The 17,796-nt window shown below is 45.0% G+C and overlaps 1 protein-coding gene across 1 annotated transcript in view; it reads right to left on the bottom strand.

Annotated features, from left to right (window-relative positions):
* GARRE1 (granule associated Rac and RHOG effector 1) overlaps positions 1-17,796 on the bottom strand; it is a 64,147-nt gene that overhangs the window by 4,915 nt on the left and 41,436 nt on the right. Inside the window, exons 4-11 of the mRNA XM_075838465.1 lie at positions 11,941-12,081; positions 11,719-11,814; positions 9,446-9,607; positions 8,862-9,020; positions 6,719-6,816; positions 5,611-5,736; positions 2,465-3,519; positions 26-191 (exon numbers count right to left, since the gene is read on the bottom strand). Of these exons, the coding sequence (XP_075694580.1) occupies positions 26-191; positions 2,465-3,519; positions 5,611-5,736; positions 6,719-6,816; positions 8,862-9,020; positions 9,446-9,607; positions 11,719-11,814; positions 11,941-12,081 (2,003 nt within the window). The remainder of the gene's footprint in view (positions 1-25; positions 192-2,464; positions 3,520-5,610; positions 5,737-6,718; positions 6,817-8,861; positions 9,021-9,445; positions 9,608-11,718; positions 11,815-11,940; positions 12,082-17,796) is intronic.

Genomic DNA, 17,796 nt, shown 5'->3' on the forward strand with positions numbered 1-17,796 from the left:
AACCACCAGGAAACCTTGTTCTTACCCTTCTGAGAAGTACTCTGGGAACGGCCAGGTTCTGTGGGACTCGTCAGGATGGGGCCAGTTGCTCCGCGTGGTGCTCGGGCGACGGACATGCTGTGCTTGCCGTTTTTGTTGCATAGCTTGGTTGACCCCGGCCACATACCGGGCAAACTCAGGGTCCGAGCCAACTGCGGGGAGATGGGAAAAGCACACACATCAGTCAGTGGTTACCCGGCTCAGCTGTTTGCTCTGTGTGATTCCCCATCACTAATCTTTTAAGCCTCCCTGTCTTCCACTTCTGAATACAACACAATAAACGCGTCAATGCCAGTCAGCAGCTCCGAACACCGCTCTTTACAGGGAGAAAATCCTACCATTAATTGAAAATAATGCACATTCTCTAATTAGGTTCACGCCGGCAGACGAGGTCACAACTGGTCATGTACCGAATACAGGTTTACTTGCTGCAAGGTCTATTTCATATCATAGGACCCTATAAACATTCCCATCATTGACCAACAGCCCATGACTATCACTATAGGGGTCTCTACAGCCAGTGCGCTCAGTTATCTTCTAATATATGTTTTACAGCTCCAGAACGGTGGACGTAGGAGAATATTCTATGTAGATGCGAATGTATTTGTTGACTTCCGTCTAGAACATTACTCCGATCGTTCCGAAAAAGTTGCAGAATGATCCAGTATAAGAAATAATAAAAGGTCGTGTACACATTCTGGTTTCAGCATGTAAGAGACATCAAAGCCAAAAAAACACAACGGACTCCAGAATGCAAGGAACGTAATAACCCTGATTGCTTTCCTACAACTGGACTCCATGACAGATAATAAAATACAATAAACATCACAAATACAAACACCACTCCTGATAGAAAGAGGAAATTAGTCAAATTGGTTCTATGCGTCCAGCGTTTATTGTACTTAAATGGGTACAATTGGTGAAAAATCCCTAGGATCCACCAGTGCCCCATCACTGGGATCGTCACTGATCGCTAGCGGTAACGGCGCTAGTAAAAGACCAAGCTGCGCCTGTTTTCTCTGCTTTCTTTGAAGCCAGCCCATTATCTCCCGTAGGCTCCACTCAGCCATGGACTATACAGTGGCACTTACTGGTGCCTCTGATATTGGGTTATAGTAATCAGCGGGGGGCAGAGTGGACGAACCCCCCGACTGATTACACGCTGGTGGCATATCTAGCCACCAATGCCTGTCTGGAGACGAGCCCGTTAACTATTAATTTCTGAGACATTACGCACTACATACATTAATCTCTATGTACAGGCAGAGTCGGCTTAATGTGGTGGGGTTATGTGTAACACAGTATACGCTGCCCATAAAGCCCCAGTGATCTCAGACAAACAGCATCTTCTGGGGTCCCAAGTATACATGTATATAGAGATCTCTCAGATGAAAGATCTATAAAGGGCAAAACATTTATGGCTGCATTAAAGGAACAGTCCACTAATACACTGCATTATGCCTAATGCAGGGGCGGAGCAGGACACAGGGATCCACTTTTTGATGTTCTCAGCATCCACCTCTTCCTCCGTCCTTGCAGTAGGCATAACAGTTTGCGAGTTTTGGCCATAACTGGTATTATCCCATTGCGGACAGCCTGCCATACAACAGAGGTAAAGCGGTCCATACACATAAGAGAGCAGTCAGCTGAATAACCAATTAGCAGACCGCCATCACCCATTGACTCCCCCATAAATATGGACACTTGAATGAAGCCCAGACATTATTGTCATGTTCAGCGTCAATATATAAAATTTCTCCAGAACAGGAACACTAGTTAATAGAGACATATGGGTGTTAGAGGGGGTCTCCTGCTTGGGACCGAACAGGGCATACGTCAAGGGTTTGTCCAGATGATTATGTCTATGGCCATCTTTACTCAGTGACTCTTTAAAGAGTCTCTGTCACCAGATTATAAGTGCCCTGTCTCCTACATATACTCTGGTCGGCGCTGTAATGTAGATAACAAGTGTTTTTTTATTTTGAAAAACGATCATTTTTGAGCAAGTTATGAGAAATTTTAGATTTATGCTAATGAGTTTCTTAATGCCCAGCTGGGCGTTTTTTAACTTTTGACCAACTGGGCGTTGTACAAAGGAGTGTATGAGGCTGACCAATCAGCGTCCTGCACTTCATTGTATGACACTGATTGGTCAGCGTCATACACTTCTCTTTACAACACCCAGTTGGTCATTAAGAAACTAATTAGCATAAATCTAAAATTGCTCAAAAATGATCGTTTTTCAAAATAATAACCACTGCTGTTCTTTACATTACAGCGCCGATCAGATTATGTAGGAGACCGGGCACTTATAATCTGGTGACAGAGACTCTTTAACTAGAAGTGTTACAGGAGAAATAGCATTAAATAAAATGTAGTCATCGGATATCATACGTCATTAAATGTGCATAACAAGGGTGATCACCTGCAGGATCAAAAGGCAAAATATCTCCGAGCATCCCAAACACTCCTTCACTTTGGTCACGGTTCGGCCAAGTGTTATTTCGAGGTCCTTGAGATTTCTGTCCCAGCATCTCGGACATCATGTTATCCATAAAACTGCTGACTACCCCCATATTATACAAGTCTGAGCTTAGATCAGAGACCCCCTGACTGCTCCACTGGCTCAGCTGACCAATGGGAGACAATCCACTTCCGACAGCTTGGGACGACTGCTGGGAGGAACTGGTTAACCATTTTCCTGACGGGTGCTGTGATTGTTGTTGTTGCTGCTGCTGCGGACCAATTGGATGAAACAATTGCTGATAATACTGCAGTTGCTGTTTCTGGGATATCGGCAGCGGGGGAGGTTGCTGTAACAGTCCCTGTTGTTGCTGCTGCGGTTGCTGTTGTTGCGGCTGAGTTGGCGGATGCATCGGAGGAGGGTGCATCACTGGCTGCGACGGTGGCTTAACAGTCCCTTGCTTCTGCTCTGGCGCTACAGACGACGTAGCTGAATTTCTCCTCTTGACCACAGGAGACGTCTGCTGAGATTTGCCCATGTTAAAGCCGGAGAGGAAATCTATGACGTCCTGCATTTCCTGATCAGAAGGCAAGTTCATTCCTTGCTCGTCCTTCGGATCATCAGCTTTGAACAAGTCCTCTCTGCGGTCGACAAGAAACCCATTTACTAACTGGCTGTTTGTGCTGTGGCTGGAATTGTCCATGGACCTGGAGAAGCTTCCTAGGGCGAGCATGCTCTGTAGCTTGGAGTCGGTGTGGTTGGGGTGTTTACCCTTTTCATCTGAGTTATTAGTGGTTAAGACATGTTTGGAGGGGGTCTGAGGGACAGAGTAACTTCCGCTGTGACCGGAGCTGCTACAAGACACTTTCTTGGTGAACCGTGAAGTCAGTTTTGAGAAAGTCTTTTGCAGTCCGCCAGCTGACTTGCTGCCGTTCCCGTGCGGAAGATCGATGTGGTTTCCAAACTCTGAGGTTTCTCTCTGTAGCTGAATCTGGATGATTGGCAATGATTGTTCCCTGCAAGCAAAGGAAAATTGTAAAAATAAATAAAAAACAGCAGATACAATTGACGCCTAAAATACCTAAGTGGGCGTCCAATACTCAAACATTGAGCTTCTTTTAAAAAAAAAAAAAGTTGCTTTGCTTTGGGAAATCCCTCTCCTTATGTACTACTGGGGACTATGGATGTAGTAGAGGGGGTTACCAAGCGTAACTGCTCTCCCCCTATGGAAGTCCCAGCTTGTCCGGGCATTACATGGACAGTCCATTGACTTCATAGCCCCGAGTACTTGCCAGTCATTTACCCTTGGGATAATAGCGGACACCCCCAATCAAGTTATTGGGGCTGTCTTGACAACGAATGATGACGCAAGCGCCACCTACTGTAATAGTCTGGTCAGTGCTATGATGGCACAGTGATGTTTCAAATTACCATATCTATGGACTGTCCCACCCTACATTGTATCTGGTCATACCAATTAAAGCGAACAGATGCTGTGTCAGGAGGACATTTTTGCCTACAGTAGCAATGAAAAGATTTGTCATCTGTTCGTGCCTTAGAAAATAAAATTATGATTCCCCCCCCAGACAGGACAGTCATTTCTTTAATTCAGGTGCGACTATTGCTAAAGGCCTTTATACCGGAAGCAACTGTTCAAGTGCGGCTTCTAAATGTGCAGATAATAAACAGAATTATTTACTACTTTAATCACTTTTCCTATTATAGTGTGTAAAGTACTGGCCAAGGAAAAAAAAAAAAAGGCAAGTAATGTGAGACATTGACATGAAGTCATTAACCCCTTCCCGACATCCGCCGTATATATACGGCGCACGCCGGGTGGGGGGGAATATGGAGCGGGCTCACGGGCTGAGACCGCTCCATAGAGCGAGTGTGTCGGCTGTGTGTAACAGCCGACACTTCCGGGTAACGAGCAGGATCTCGTTCGAGCGCGATCTCGCTTGTTTAACCCGTTAAATGCGGCGTTCAATAGCGATCGCGGCATTTAAATTACTAAAAACAGGGGGGTGACCCCCTGTAACGTCCCACCCGCGGCGAGATCGGGGGGAGCCATTGGTTGTCACGGCTGTCTGGGGGCCTGACGAAGTCCCCCATCTTTGTACTCCTATGAAGCCCTGCCTCTGGCAGGGCTTCATGGGAGACTGTCAGAATCGCGATATACTGCCATACATTAGTATTGCAGTATATCGTGCTAACGATCGCTGGTTAGAGTCCTCTAGGGGGACAAGGAAAAAAAAAAAAAAAAAAGTGAAACAGGGAAATAAAGTTTTTTTTAACAAATAAAAAATGTAAGCACAATGTAGAAAAAATAAAAAGCCAACATAACTGGTATCGACGTGTCCGTAAAAGTCTGAACTATCACAATATATCATTATTTAGTCTGCACGGTGAACGCCGTAAAAAATAAAAAAACATTGGAACTGCTGTTTTTTGGTCCCTTCTTCTCCCACAAAAAAATTAAATAAAAAGTGATCAAAAAGTCTCACGTACCCCAAAATGGTACCAATATAAACTACAGCTCGCCCCGCAAAAAATAAGCCTTCACACGGCTAAAATGGACAGAAAAATAAAAACGTTCTGGCTACAAATCTCAAATTTTAACAATCAGTTTTTTCCTTGTAAAACATAAAGAAAACTATATAAATTTGGTATCGCTGTAAGCGTATTGACCCGCAGAATAAAGTTAACACGCCGTTTTTACCGTATGGTGAACGCCGTAAAAATAAAAAACACCCAAAAGGTTGAGGAATCGCTGTTTTTTTGCCTATTCCACCCCACATATATTTTTTCTCGTTTCCCATTACATTATATGGTACAAAAAATGGTGCTGTGAAAATCTACAACTCGTCCCGCAAAAAACAAGCCCTCGTACGGCAATATTGATGGAAAAATAAAGAGATATGGCTTTTGGAAGGTGGGGAGGAAAAACCAAAAGTGAAAATCCGAAAAATGGCTGCGGAGGGAAGGGGTTAATGTAGCAGGTTCCGTAACAAAAAATATGTTCCAAAGTAAGCGACTAAAAAAATTGCTCGTGTAACTTAGGCCGCACAAAAAAAATAAAAAATTAAAAAAAAATATTAGACATGTACCGGCCCTCCTTCCAGCGTGTGACATCAAACACCGCTGTGTACAGAACATCCACTAGCCCCAGGGTCTTCTCCGGGTCCAGACTCCTCTGCAGCAGAGACATAGTAGCCGGGTCTTCCTTTAAACACCTGAGGATCACAATATAAGACATAACAGGTCACTTCACACAAGGAGGAACGATCCAGAAAGATGAACTGTAAATAATAATAGGTAAAGATTCCCAAATGTGCGCATTATAATACATCAGCCAAGACTGGATCAGAGGTGAAGTGTAAGGCCACATTCAGATGTGGCGGAATTGGAACAGATTTAGTAGTAGTGTATTGTAGTGCATGTAGTAAAATCCACTGAAAAATCTGCATGTAGCACTTTGGCGAAAAAAGTTACAAGCAGACCTAGGCCCTGTTCACACAGCGTTTATTTGCAAGCAGAAAAATCTGCCTCAAAATTCCTTCAGGGATATAAGGGCAGAATTTGACCTTCCTGCAAATTCTTTGTGATTTTTCGCTGGGTTTTTTCGGTCACGGCCATTGAGTGGCACGGGCAAAAAACGCTTTCTCTGCCTCTCATTGATTTTAATGGGAGGTCAAAGGCAGAACCGCGGCAAGAAAGAGCATGCAGTTTTGTTTTTTTACCGTGAGCGGCTGAGAACCGCCGCAGAAAAAAAAAAAAAGGAAAAGTGCCTTCGTCTCCTATTGAAGTTAACGGCAGGCTGTTTCAGACACTTTTTGCTGCCGATTCAGACGCGGTTTCCACGTAAAAAAAGCTCTGCATGAACTGGGCCTTAAAGTTCCACGGCAATGTAATAAACCTGAAGAATGAAGTATTACAGTGACTTGCGGCGCAACTTAAATTTCTCCCCCTTTAGGAAAAACAAAATGTCACGAGCAACTCAAAATAGAAGTTGTTCGCAATGGTCACGTGAGACTTTTTTGCCTATAGGGAAACACTGAAGTCGTTGCACCAATTGACGTAACGCCGCAATTTTACTTCAACTCACCGGCGATTCTGCATCTCCCTGCTCTAAAGCTTTCCTTTAATTTTCCCCTATAACAGATCATACAATAGCGAGGCATTATCAGACCCAGAATTCAGCAACATATCAATTACCAAGTGGATGGCACTTGCACGATCACCCTCGAGCCCTCCAGACTGATCTGCGGTGCATAGGCTTCCTTATTCTCAATCTGTGCTGTATCAACGACCACCTAGATGTGGGGCGGGGGCGACGGACAAAACATACCAATTAAATACCGCTGTGATTAATATTTGCAAGCACTAGACACCGCTCATATTACACAACCACACCTAGAATAAATAATTACATATATAAAAAATAAAACCTATAACAAAACACCGTGACCCTGGTGCACGTATTCTGGTATAGTGAGGGGGGCGCTGACGGCTGCGATTGATTACTGTTACATAGGAACATTCACAGACGAACATCCACCCACTCGAGGTCTCGAGTCAGGTTTTCCCAGCATGTCAGAAGCAACGGTGTAGCACGAAGGGATTTTTTTGATTGTTGGAATTCCCCATTATTCACCTATACTTGGCTCTATTCTGGCCTCCGTTAATGATTGTATAATAAAAAGTTGTGCAACTTTCTAATATACTTTGTGTTTCAATTCACCCCCATTTTCAAGATCTCTGCTTGTGGTCACCGAATGGAAACATTATGGTTTACATCCAGAGCCTAAAAACTGGTACAGACCTAATACCTCCCATAGTTTGCTACAATTGTATCCAGTCTAGACAATCCTCTGAGTTTAGCACGCCATCATCATCAGCAGCACAAGTCTGCTACAATGGATCAGTGTTATCTGTTTAGCTCGTGGAGAATGGTCTAGACTGGAAGCAATTGTAGCAAACTCTCAGCTGCGAAAAGTAATAAGGCGTAACACAGCACTGCGCAACAAAACCGGATGAGTTTGCGTGCTTGTCCGCAACATGTTTGACTTGCAGTTTCCGGCCGCACGGGTAATTACTTAAGAACTGCTGTGACTTGCGGTAAAAAGCACACAGGACTGTTCGTTTTTCGCGGCGCACTTTCGGGGCATACCAGCGTCTGAGAATAAACCCTTCTGTAAGGTGAAGAACCTGGACTCGCGTTTCGCCTGCTTACCTTTATATGCCAAACATTTTAGTTGCTCAGTAAAGAGAGTTTACAAATGTTTGTTCTTCGCTCATATAATATGGGAAATGCTGGACAACAGCCAACAGTTAGAGGAGGGGGCGACATATGTGCAAGGAATCTGGCTTAAAGGGTTAAAAGTTACTCAAAGCTCAGACTTCGTGACAACTATACCATCGCAGCCAGATGCTTGTTTCTCACACCCAGCCTGGTGCAGGGAGCTTCCTTCCCACGTGAGGGAGGAATAGTGTGTGGCAGGTGCTTCCTCCGCTCTAATCGCAGGAGAATGACGGCTTTGTCACTTGTACACAAAGTCCTCTGAGATCATAACCCGGGCACTGCCAATAAACCCCCCCCCCCCCCCACCCCACTGCCGCTTTATACCTTGAGCACATAAAACATTGCTGTCTCATCTCTACTTCAGGGGTAAATAAGGGCCACACTGAATAGAGTTGGAGTTGTGTGGGCTGCAGACATCTTTCCTACTATCAAGTGAGCGAGTGACAACTCGTTGTGCAGGGTGTGACTGGTAACGCTGCTGTCATATGAGGAGTAGTGACACAGGCTGATCCAGACACTAGGACCGAGTACGCTGAGGACATGGGTGTGAAGAACACAGGTATATGTAAATCAGCAGACCTGAAGAGGAGTAAATCTAGTAATCATGTCAGGCCGCTGCTGTATAAACAAAGCGTATTCAGTGTCCCTCCACTCCAGTCTTTAGAGCCCTCCAGGTCAGATTTTATATATATTGGATGCTTATGAGCAATGTCCAAAATTGTTTGCAAAATTTAATATACCCTTTAAAAAAAAAATATATATATTATATATATATATATATATATATATATATATATATATATTTTTATTTTTTTTAAAGGGTATATTAAATTTTGCAAACAATTTTGGACATTGCTCATAAGCATCCAAAAGAAATAAAATGAGGCAACTTTGCAAATAAGTGTTGCATTAAAATAAAAATACAATCGTTTTGTGTAAACAATATGTTGCCATGGTCACAGACTGCAAACAAACCCTGCGTGTAGTCTGATCCTGCAAGTCATGTTACACTCCAATCCACCTACAGACTTAACCTACACAGTATATAATACTTACCAGACCAGCCTGGCCGAAAAGCAACTGCACTGCAGTTTTACATGCCCCCCGCCATGTGGAAGGACACACTTGATTGAGAATTTCAGTCACTGCGGTTTCATCCCGGTCAGTCATTCCATTATGTGCGTCGGCTTCTTTGATCAGCTGCCGCGTCGCATGCTAATAAAACACAGCAGAGATTTATTTTAGAATTATTAACTCAACAGCACAAACCCTTAAGGGCCTTTTACACCGGCCGATACAGCGAGCGCCAATCAACGAGACATCGTTGATCAGCGCTCGTTTGCTCCAGTCATACGGAGCTATGGATGGAGATGAGTGCTCGTTACTCCGATCGCTCGTCCCCATACATTATCATCATGTCGGCAGCGCGTCCCCCAGTTTACACCAAGATGTGCTGCCGACAACGATAATATTTAACTTTTTTAAAACGATACGATCAGATGATTGAGCGTTTGCTCGTTCATCTGCTGATCGCTGCTCTGTTTACACAGGGCAATCGTCGGTCTATGAACGCTTGTCTGCCCGATAAATCACCCAGTGTAAAAGGGCCTTTAACTATAGGGGCAAATAGGAAAAGTTACCGTTTTCAGCTTCAGGTTATCTGTTGAAGACTCATTAAACAACGTTCCTTTAAGGAAATGGAAGCCAATCTGCACCGGTATGGTTGGGAGCTCGCACTGTATTGGCTGAGGTGGTGTCTGTCTCCTTCCTGCCTGTTGTGCCTCTGCGTCACTACAGCAGCCCTGATGGAAAAACCAAAGAACATTCTCTCATGTGAGCTTCTAAACCAAGAGCAGGTAATTAAAGGGGTCCCCTTTCAGGATCCTCGTCTATTAGCCAATGGAGGAAGGCGGATATAAAAAGCATCTTACCTTGTGGCAAACCCAATGGGGGAATTTATTAAAACGGTCGTTTCATAAGCTAGTCGTTATCTCAAGTACATTGGAGTAAAACGCGCCTATTAAGCGGCACACACCTCTTCATAAATTAGGTGCACCTCTGGTCGTCCGTGCGCCAGAAAGTCAAATCCGACTGTCTTATCCAGGGGTCCCATGACTATATATTCCAATGGCTTGAGAGTGGGGTGTCATTCTGCGTATGGGCCTCTACTTAGCTTTTCTGTGTTATATCTTATTACCAAAGAGGGCTGAAGAATGCGCCTTAAAGGGGTTGTCTAGGCTCGGGGCTGTTTTTTTTATCCTCTGGATAGGTCATCAGTATATGATCGGTGGGGGTCCGACACCCGAACTCTGCTCTGATCAGCTATTCCCGGGCGCTTGAAGCTGTGTAGTGGTCGGTGCCGGATGGCTCCATGCATTGTATAGCGGCCCCATGCATTGTATAGCGGCCGTGCTGCGTTATTGCAGCTCTATTCAGTTAAATGGGAGCACACCTGCAGTAACCCAGCGCGGCCACTATACCGTGATCAGAGCCTTCTGCTTCTGGCACCGACCCTGCGTAACATCTGGTGCCCGGAGGCAGCCGGAACAGCTGATCAGTGCGGGGTCTGGGTGTCCGACCCCACCGATCATACACTGATGAGCTATCCAGAGGATATAAAACAGCCCCCCCCGCCTGGACAACCCCTTTAATTTACATCAGTTTCTGACGTAAATTAGTCGGGCTGCAGTTAATACCAAACCCGTTTGCTAAACCACATTCACTCCATTAAATATTCGATGGACGTGGGTTTTTTTTTTTACTCAACTAAAGTGGCGTAAATCTGCTAATACGTTTTTCTCCATGAGTCCATGAATTTCATAGACAGCCCAGTTATTTAAAAAGGACTGTAATGCAGTGGAGGGGAATTGAAGACTTGCTGCCAGACGATCCCAGAATAACCCTTTAAGACGCCTGGTTGACGGCGCACTTTTTTTTTTAGTAGAGCCCTTATATAGCAATCACCCGATTGACTTTTATTCTATAGAGTGGACGAGCAGCAGGTTCCTGTGTTACCGTCAGCAGAATAAAGAGTTGTGGTTTACGGCGGGCTGTATTCTCTTGGTGGTGTTTGCAGTAACAGAAGTAGATTATAAAACTGACAATCTCTAAGTGAAGTAAAAGATAAACCTGCACTAGAAATTATCTAAAACTTGGACAAATTTACACAAAGGACATGGCATAAAGTCTCTCCATATGCATTGTATGGAGCCTTCTATAGGTGACTCATGTCAAGGGTTGTAATTGTATTGAGTGTATTTGTATTAGGGGAATTTCCTCTCGGGACCTTTACTTTTTTTTTTTTCATATTGCAGACGATACCGATCTGATTAAAGGGACTCGGTCATCAGATTGGAGGCCTACGAAACAGCTAACACCGCTAGTAAGTTATAGGGTAGAAGTGCAGACACATGCCAGTATAGAACACGCTAGTCCTCGCATCCGGGTAAAAAATAAGTAGTATACGGCCACGCGCTTTATACTCTTAACTTTCCCGTGTCCGCCATCTTTAGCTCCAACCCCTCCTTTTTGCAGTTGACGCCTCAGTTGGTCTTTATTTCCATATAAGCCGAGACGTCAATCAACTGCAGAAGGGAAGAGTTGGAGAACAGGAGGCCGGACACTTTCGGGCTTGGCGGACACGGGAAAGTTAATTTGCATGCGGCATACAGGAAAAAGGTGGTTTTTTTGCAAGAACGAAACACTCTGCGCTGGTACGTGTCTGCTCCTTTACCCTTTTACTAGCAGTGTTAAGTCTGCCATCAGATTTGAGCCAACCAAATGGCTCCCTTTAAGGCTAGTGCTGCCGCATGGATAACTAAGCACCGCACGGTGCCCATGGAAATCATAATTAGTTTTATACAGCCTTTTTAACTGTACTAAATGACGTCCCGGAGTGAACGTGTGTGGTTACCTTCAGACATTCTTCAATAGCCTTGGGGTTGAGGTGGAAGCCGGCCTTCATTGCATATTCACAGTGACCTAGACTGTCCAGCGCCATCCTATACGCCTGTAACATGTAAAATTACAGAATTAGATCAGACCGGCAGGATTAGGTGATGAAACCGACCACACAAAACACACCAACTGCAACTTGTAGAAGTCGCTCCTTGGATCAGCAGCGATCAGGTCTCACCTGTAAGGTACTGTCGATCTTCAGGTTAAGTTCCTTGAGGTGATGCTCTGGGATGGCCAAGCTTTGTGAGCAGAAAAGCTGCTGAACTTCTAACCCAGCCAGGGATCCATCACAACCTCGCTCTCGCAAGCGGCTCGTGGCCTAGACCGTCCAAAAAAAAACCCAGAAGTTATAATTCTGCATATTCCATCCATTGCTTGTAAATAATATTTCCATGGATCAGCAAATTCTATACTCAGAACACATTATGTATCTCGCGTGCGTCCCAGCTGGTGCCCGTTCTGTACAATGATCGGTGCTCATAAGATTTGCAGCATGAATAGCACCAGTCCTCTCCTCAAGAACCGCCCAGGATTCACGTAGGATGTTACCATCTTTAGGTCCCAGGATTTGGCTTTGTCAGTAATAGAACAGGTGACTCCCTTTACCGTCTATGTACTAAGGCAGTGATGGACACCCACTATGCCAAAAACCGCTTAGCAAAGGTCTGGTATACAGGGAAACGTCTGTTTGCGGTGGTACGACTCGCCGGACTGCTGTGCTACTTTACCAAAGAAATAATACACCGTGGAGGAGAGGTGCACGGACTGCCCATTAGTGCCAAGAATCTGCTCCTTATATCGGATAATAATAAGCATTTTCTGACCAATTGATGCCCATCGTACTTGTAAAAAACGTGCCAAAGCAAAGGTGGCCACCATACTATTTATTACTCTGGATAGTCGAGTGGGAGTCTGAGGTCATTTGAAATCTGCCTCTGATCTCCATCCTTCATACTTTACACTGCAGTTGTACAAACACCAGTCAGTGTGTAGAAAGACTATTGTTAATCACAGCAAAGAGATTATGAACTACAAAAAATAAAATGGATCTAGATCTCAGGATACTGTATAAGGCCCCATGCACAGGACCGTAAAAACGCCCGAAATTACGGGCCCATAGACTTCTATTGGCCACGGGTACCTCCCCGTATGCTTACGGGAAAGTGCCCGTGCCGTTTAAAAATATAGAACATGTCCTATTTCAGGCCGTAATTATGGCACGGGCAGGCCCATAGAAGTCTATGGGGCTCCCGTAATTACGGGTGACTACGTGTGTGCACCCGTAATTACGGGAGCGTTGCTAGGCAACGTCAGTGTATAGTCAAAAAAGACGTTCATACTTACCCACAACTCCCTGCTTCTTCACCAGTCCGGCCTCCTGGGATTACGTTACAGCCCATGTGACCGCTGCAGCCAATCGCAGGCCAATCACTGGCTGCAGCGGTCACATGGACTGCCGCGTCATCCAGGGAGGTCGGACTGGATGTCAAGAGAGGGACGCGCCACCAAGACAACGGCCGGGTAAGTATGAATTTCTTTTACTTTTATTACGGAAAGGGCTGTCCCTTCTCTTTATCCTGCACTGATAGAGAGAAGGGGCTGCCGATTACTGCAGTGTAATTTTGCCTGGAAAACGTGCCCGTAAATACGGGTGGAATACGGGTGACACCGGACCCGTATTTATGAGCACGGGTCCGTAAATACTGGTGCAATACGGGTCGAATACGTGTGACCAAGGACCCGTATTTACGCCAGTATTTACGGGTGGACAAAAATACGGTCGTGTGCATGGAGCCTAAGCGTCGGAAACACCAGAGGTAGAAAGATAAAAACAAACAAACAATGACCGCTCACAGATTAATGTCTACACGACAGAGATACTTGTACTTGTTCTCTAGAATAAATGTTGAGACATTTCCAGAATGTTTTATTCTGTATGAGCAATGCTTCCTTCCCATCCATAGCTAAACCTATGAAAAGAAAAATCTCCCTCAATTACAAGACAACCGTCTTCTTCTTCGCCGCCGCTGCGTTATTTACAATTCATGTGGATGGAGGTCATGTGACCGGGGTGAATTAGCTGCGTTACAATGAGGTTCTTTGTGCAATGTAAGGGACTGCCTGGCGTGCAGACGAAATACCGATATCAGCTGCTTCTCAATCTTCAGACCATCGCCGCATACACTGCAGACATCTCCTGAGCTACAAGCACACGTACAAGTTTTTTTTTTTGTTTTTACCCAATATTTGTGCACTGTGCAGAATAAAGGAGAACTCCAGGTAAAACAGAAACGGTCATGCTTAATGCAGAGCCTGGGAGGGCGGAGCATGACACAAATTCCAAGAACATACACCGCCCATTTGGGCCTTGCATCAAGTAGAACAGTATCAGTTTATCCTGGAATGTTCCTTTAAAGGGTAACTAAACTTTCAAACTTCTGACCTGTCAAAAGTTTTGATTGGTGGGGGTCCAAGCACGGAGACCCCTACTGATCGCTAAAACGAAGCGGCAGTAGCGCTCGGGTGAGTGCTGAGCCGCTTGGTTTCGAAACGGCTTTTCTCGGAAAGTCGATGTACAGACACAATAGAAAGTCTATGGGCCTGTACACGGTAACATCAGCTTTCGGAAAAAAGCCGATCAGAAACTCAGCGATCACTCGATCGCTTCTGATGCTTCGTTTTAGCATTCGGTGGGGGTCTCCTTGCTCGGACCCCACCGATCTAAGCTTCTGACAGGTCACTAATGACATGTCAGAATTTGTTGAACGTTTAGTTACCCTTTAAGTATTGTTTTGTGACACTCTTGGGGTATGTTCACACGGCAGCGTCCGTAACGGCTGAAATTACAGGGCTGTTTTCAGGAGAAAACCGCTCCGTAATTTCAGCCATAACGGCATGTTGAGGCGCTTTTCGCTGCGTCCATTACGGACGTTAAATGGAGCTGTCTTTCTATGGAGTCCATGGAAAACGGCTCCATTTACGTCTGAAGAAATGACAGGCACTTCTTTGACGCGGGCGTCTTTTTTACGCCCTGCCTTTTGACAGTGGGGCGTAAAAAAAATGACCGTGTGCACAGAACATCATAAGACCCATTCTAATGAATGGGCAGATGTTTGCCAACGCTATCGAGGCGCATTTTCGGACGTAAATCGAGACGTAAAACGCCCGAATTACGTCCGTAAATAAGCCGTGTGAACATACCCTTAACGTTCTAATACAAAATTAGTTGAAAGTCGGGAGAGGAGGACTAGCTAATTGTGGTGTCCCAACTCCACCCCGACAGATGTTGGGGAAAAATAAGGACCGGACATGTTGGATTTCCTTAAGAACATGTGTGCGCAGTCTATAAGGGAGTCAGGAGGAATAGCTATCTAAAGTGTACGGCTTCTTACAGCCGAGGCTTTGTAGACCGACTTTGCAATCGCAAAGACCAAAAGGGATGCATTGAGTTGTAAACACGTCAGGACATCTCCGTGGACTGCAGCGGTCACTCTTTAAAACTTGAGAATTACGCTTAAAAAAGGTCTCCACGTAGCTCCAGGTCAAAGGAAACCAATGTAGGACCAAAATAGTTTAAACTTCCCTCTCTGCTCATGCAACTTACACACATGCTATTAAAAGTTTCCCGTAGCTGCATAGAAGTGCGGGTGATGTCACATTTTCAACCCGGATCGATGTCATATCCAGAGGTCACACGAGTATATATTCCGATGGCTTGAGAGTGGGGTCTCATTCAGGGTATGACCCCCTATTTATTGTTTCTGTATTATATCTCATTACCAATAAGGCCTGAAGAATGCAGCCCCAGAGCCAGAGGAGGAGGATGATGCCATATGACATCAGTAATACTTTTTACAGGCAAGCTATCATGGCTTTATATACCAACATCCTGCAGGAGAAGTGCGTGGCGATCTCTTGTATACAATGTGGACTTTGCATATTCCATATTTATTTGGTCCTGCAGTAAATATTTAAGTCCCACGTCAGGTCATTTACAAGTATAATATACAAACATGTAAAACCGAGAGTCTGGGTCACCTAAAGATGTCGCTTTAAATCCTCTGAGATATATGTCTGAAAACGACAAACTCCAGCGGCTGGCAAACTATAACCACCAGCATGCTCTGACAGCTGGATACATGCTGGGACTTGTAGTAGTTTCACAGCCGCCTGTTCTACGCTGCCTTGATCTGATCTAGTTTTGCAGATTAACCTGCACGCTCTTCTACGAATCTGCGTATCCCGGGCTCAGAGTCCTTACACTTCGCTGCACTGACGAGTGTTATTGTAGGTTAATAGCTGTGGATGTGGGAAAAAAGGATCACACGGATCAGGTGTGGTTTGCAAAGCGGAGGAGGAGGAGGTGGTGGAGGGCAGCCCTGGGCATGAGAAATGTGTCTGGCAAAACAGCCCTGAAACTTGCAGCCCATTCAGATCTTGGAGAAGAAAACAGACGACGTAGCTGCAGGGGGAGGCAGCGGTGTGAATGAAGATCCTACTTGTCTATGCTAAGCTTTACACAGTTCAGGCCTATAGTGTTACTAGTAGTTGCGATTAGGAGTGGACGGACATTGTTCTGTACTCGCATCCCATTGACGACCGCTACCTTTAGGCTGGCCGCACACCTTAGTGATCAGATTAACGCTCGATCGGCTGACAGCCATTGTTACCAAATCCACCAAACACAGACTTGGCAGAACGTGCGTGGAAACTCGGTGGGAAAGGGGAATAAATTTAGCAGCGCCTTATCTCTCGCTAGAACGCAAAACATCGGGAATGACGTCAAACATCTTCAAACCTGCTTTCCCTACCGTCGAGACAGAGTTGGGACACCCCTATACATATTAGATGGTCGGCCAGTCCCGCCTGAAATGGCTGATAACAGGAATGCTGCATTAAAGGGTAACTAAACTTTTAAAAAAAAACAAAAAACTGACCTATAGTGAAATGTCAGAAGCTTTGATCTGAGGGGGTCTGAGCACCGAGACCTCCACTGGTCACTAAAACAAAACGTCAGAAGCCCTCGGGTGAGCGGTGTATGAACTCAGACTTTCTATTGATTCCGTACATCGCTCCAAGGAAAGCTGATCAGAAACGAAGCGACACAGCGCTCATCCGAGCACTTCTGCCCTTCGTTTTAGCGAGTGGTGGGGGTCCTAGTGCTCGGACCCCCACTGATCAAAACTTTTGACATGTTGCAAGTTTTGTAAAAGTTAAGCTACCTTTTAAAACTGTGCAGCTCTATTAGATTGCAATTGAGTCCGGCGCACACGCACACGCACGCACCATAAACTTCCTATGAAATTGGTCCAAATGTGCATGTAACAAAAAATTAAAATAGAGATTGTAAGCCGCACTGACGACTCTGTATACAGTCCTGCAGGGTACGCTGGAGATATATATATATAACGTAAGGGAAATTAATGCAAGTTCTGCTAAAATGTAAGATTGCTTTAAGACGCCCTGTTAATCATGTGAACCTCAGTGTTGTTTTCCAGGGAGATGAGGCTGACAATATAATGGATGTATTGGACTCGCTCCTTCTACAATACAGCCGGACAGCGGAGGGGAATTTGATCTGATTTCAGTCTCATATGGAATTACTTATGAAAGCCACAGACTCAACTACATTCCAGTAGGTTTCGGCCTCTGCAGCGCTGGCCCCCACTATCCCCCCCCCACCCTAAGTAATCTTTTTTTTTTTTTCATGTTCATGTGATGTTATTCTATGGCTTCATGTTGCGCGATGTCGGCCAACTGGAATTGCACGTGCAATTTTTAACACAATTTTTTTTATTGCCTATGCGGTCTAGTCTGTGCATAAGAAAATCTCATGCGGAAATCGTAGGGTGTTGTATTGGTCACAGACGCATGCAATTTCCATTAAATTCTTGTTTCGTAGATACGGATGACACCAACACCATGTCAGACATTAAAGAGGTTGTCCAGTTTAGAAAACCAACTTCCATCCATCCTATTAGGGATTTCTGAATTAATACAGGGGGGGGGGGGGGGGTCCTCTGTTCAGGATCCT

This window comes from Rhinoderma darwinii, chromosome 9 (assembly GCF_050947455.1).
Source record: "Rhinoderma darwinii isolate aRhiDar2 chromosome 9, aRhiDar2.hap1, whole genome shotgun sequence".
Taxonomy (NCBI): domain Eukaryota; kingdom Metazoa; phylum Chordata; class Amphibia; order Anura; family Rhinodermatidae; genus Rhinoderma; species Rhinoderma darwinii.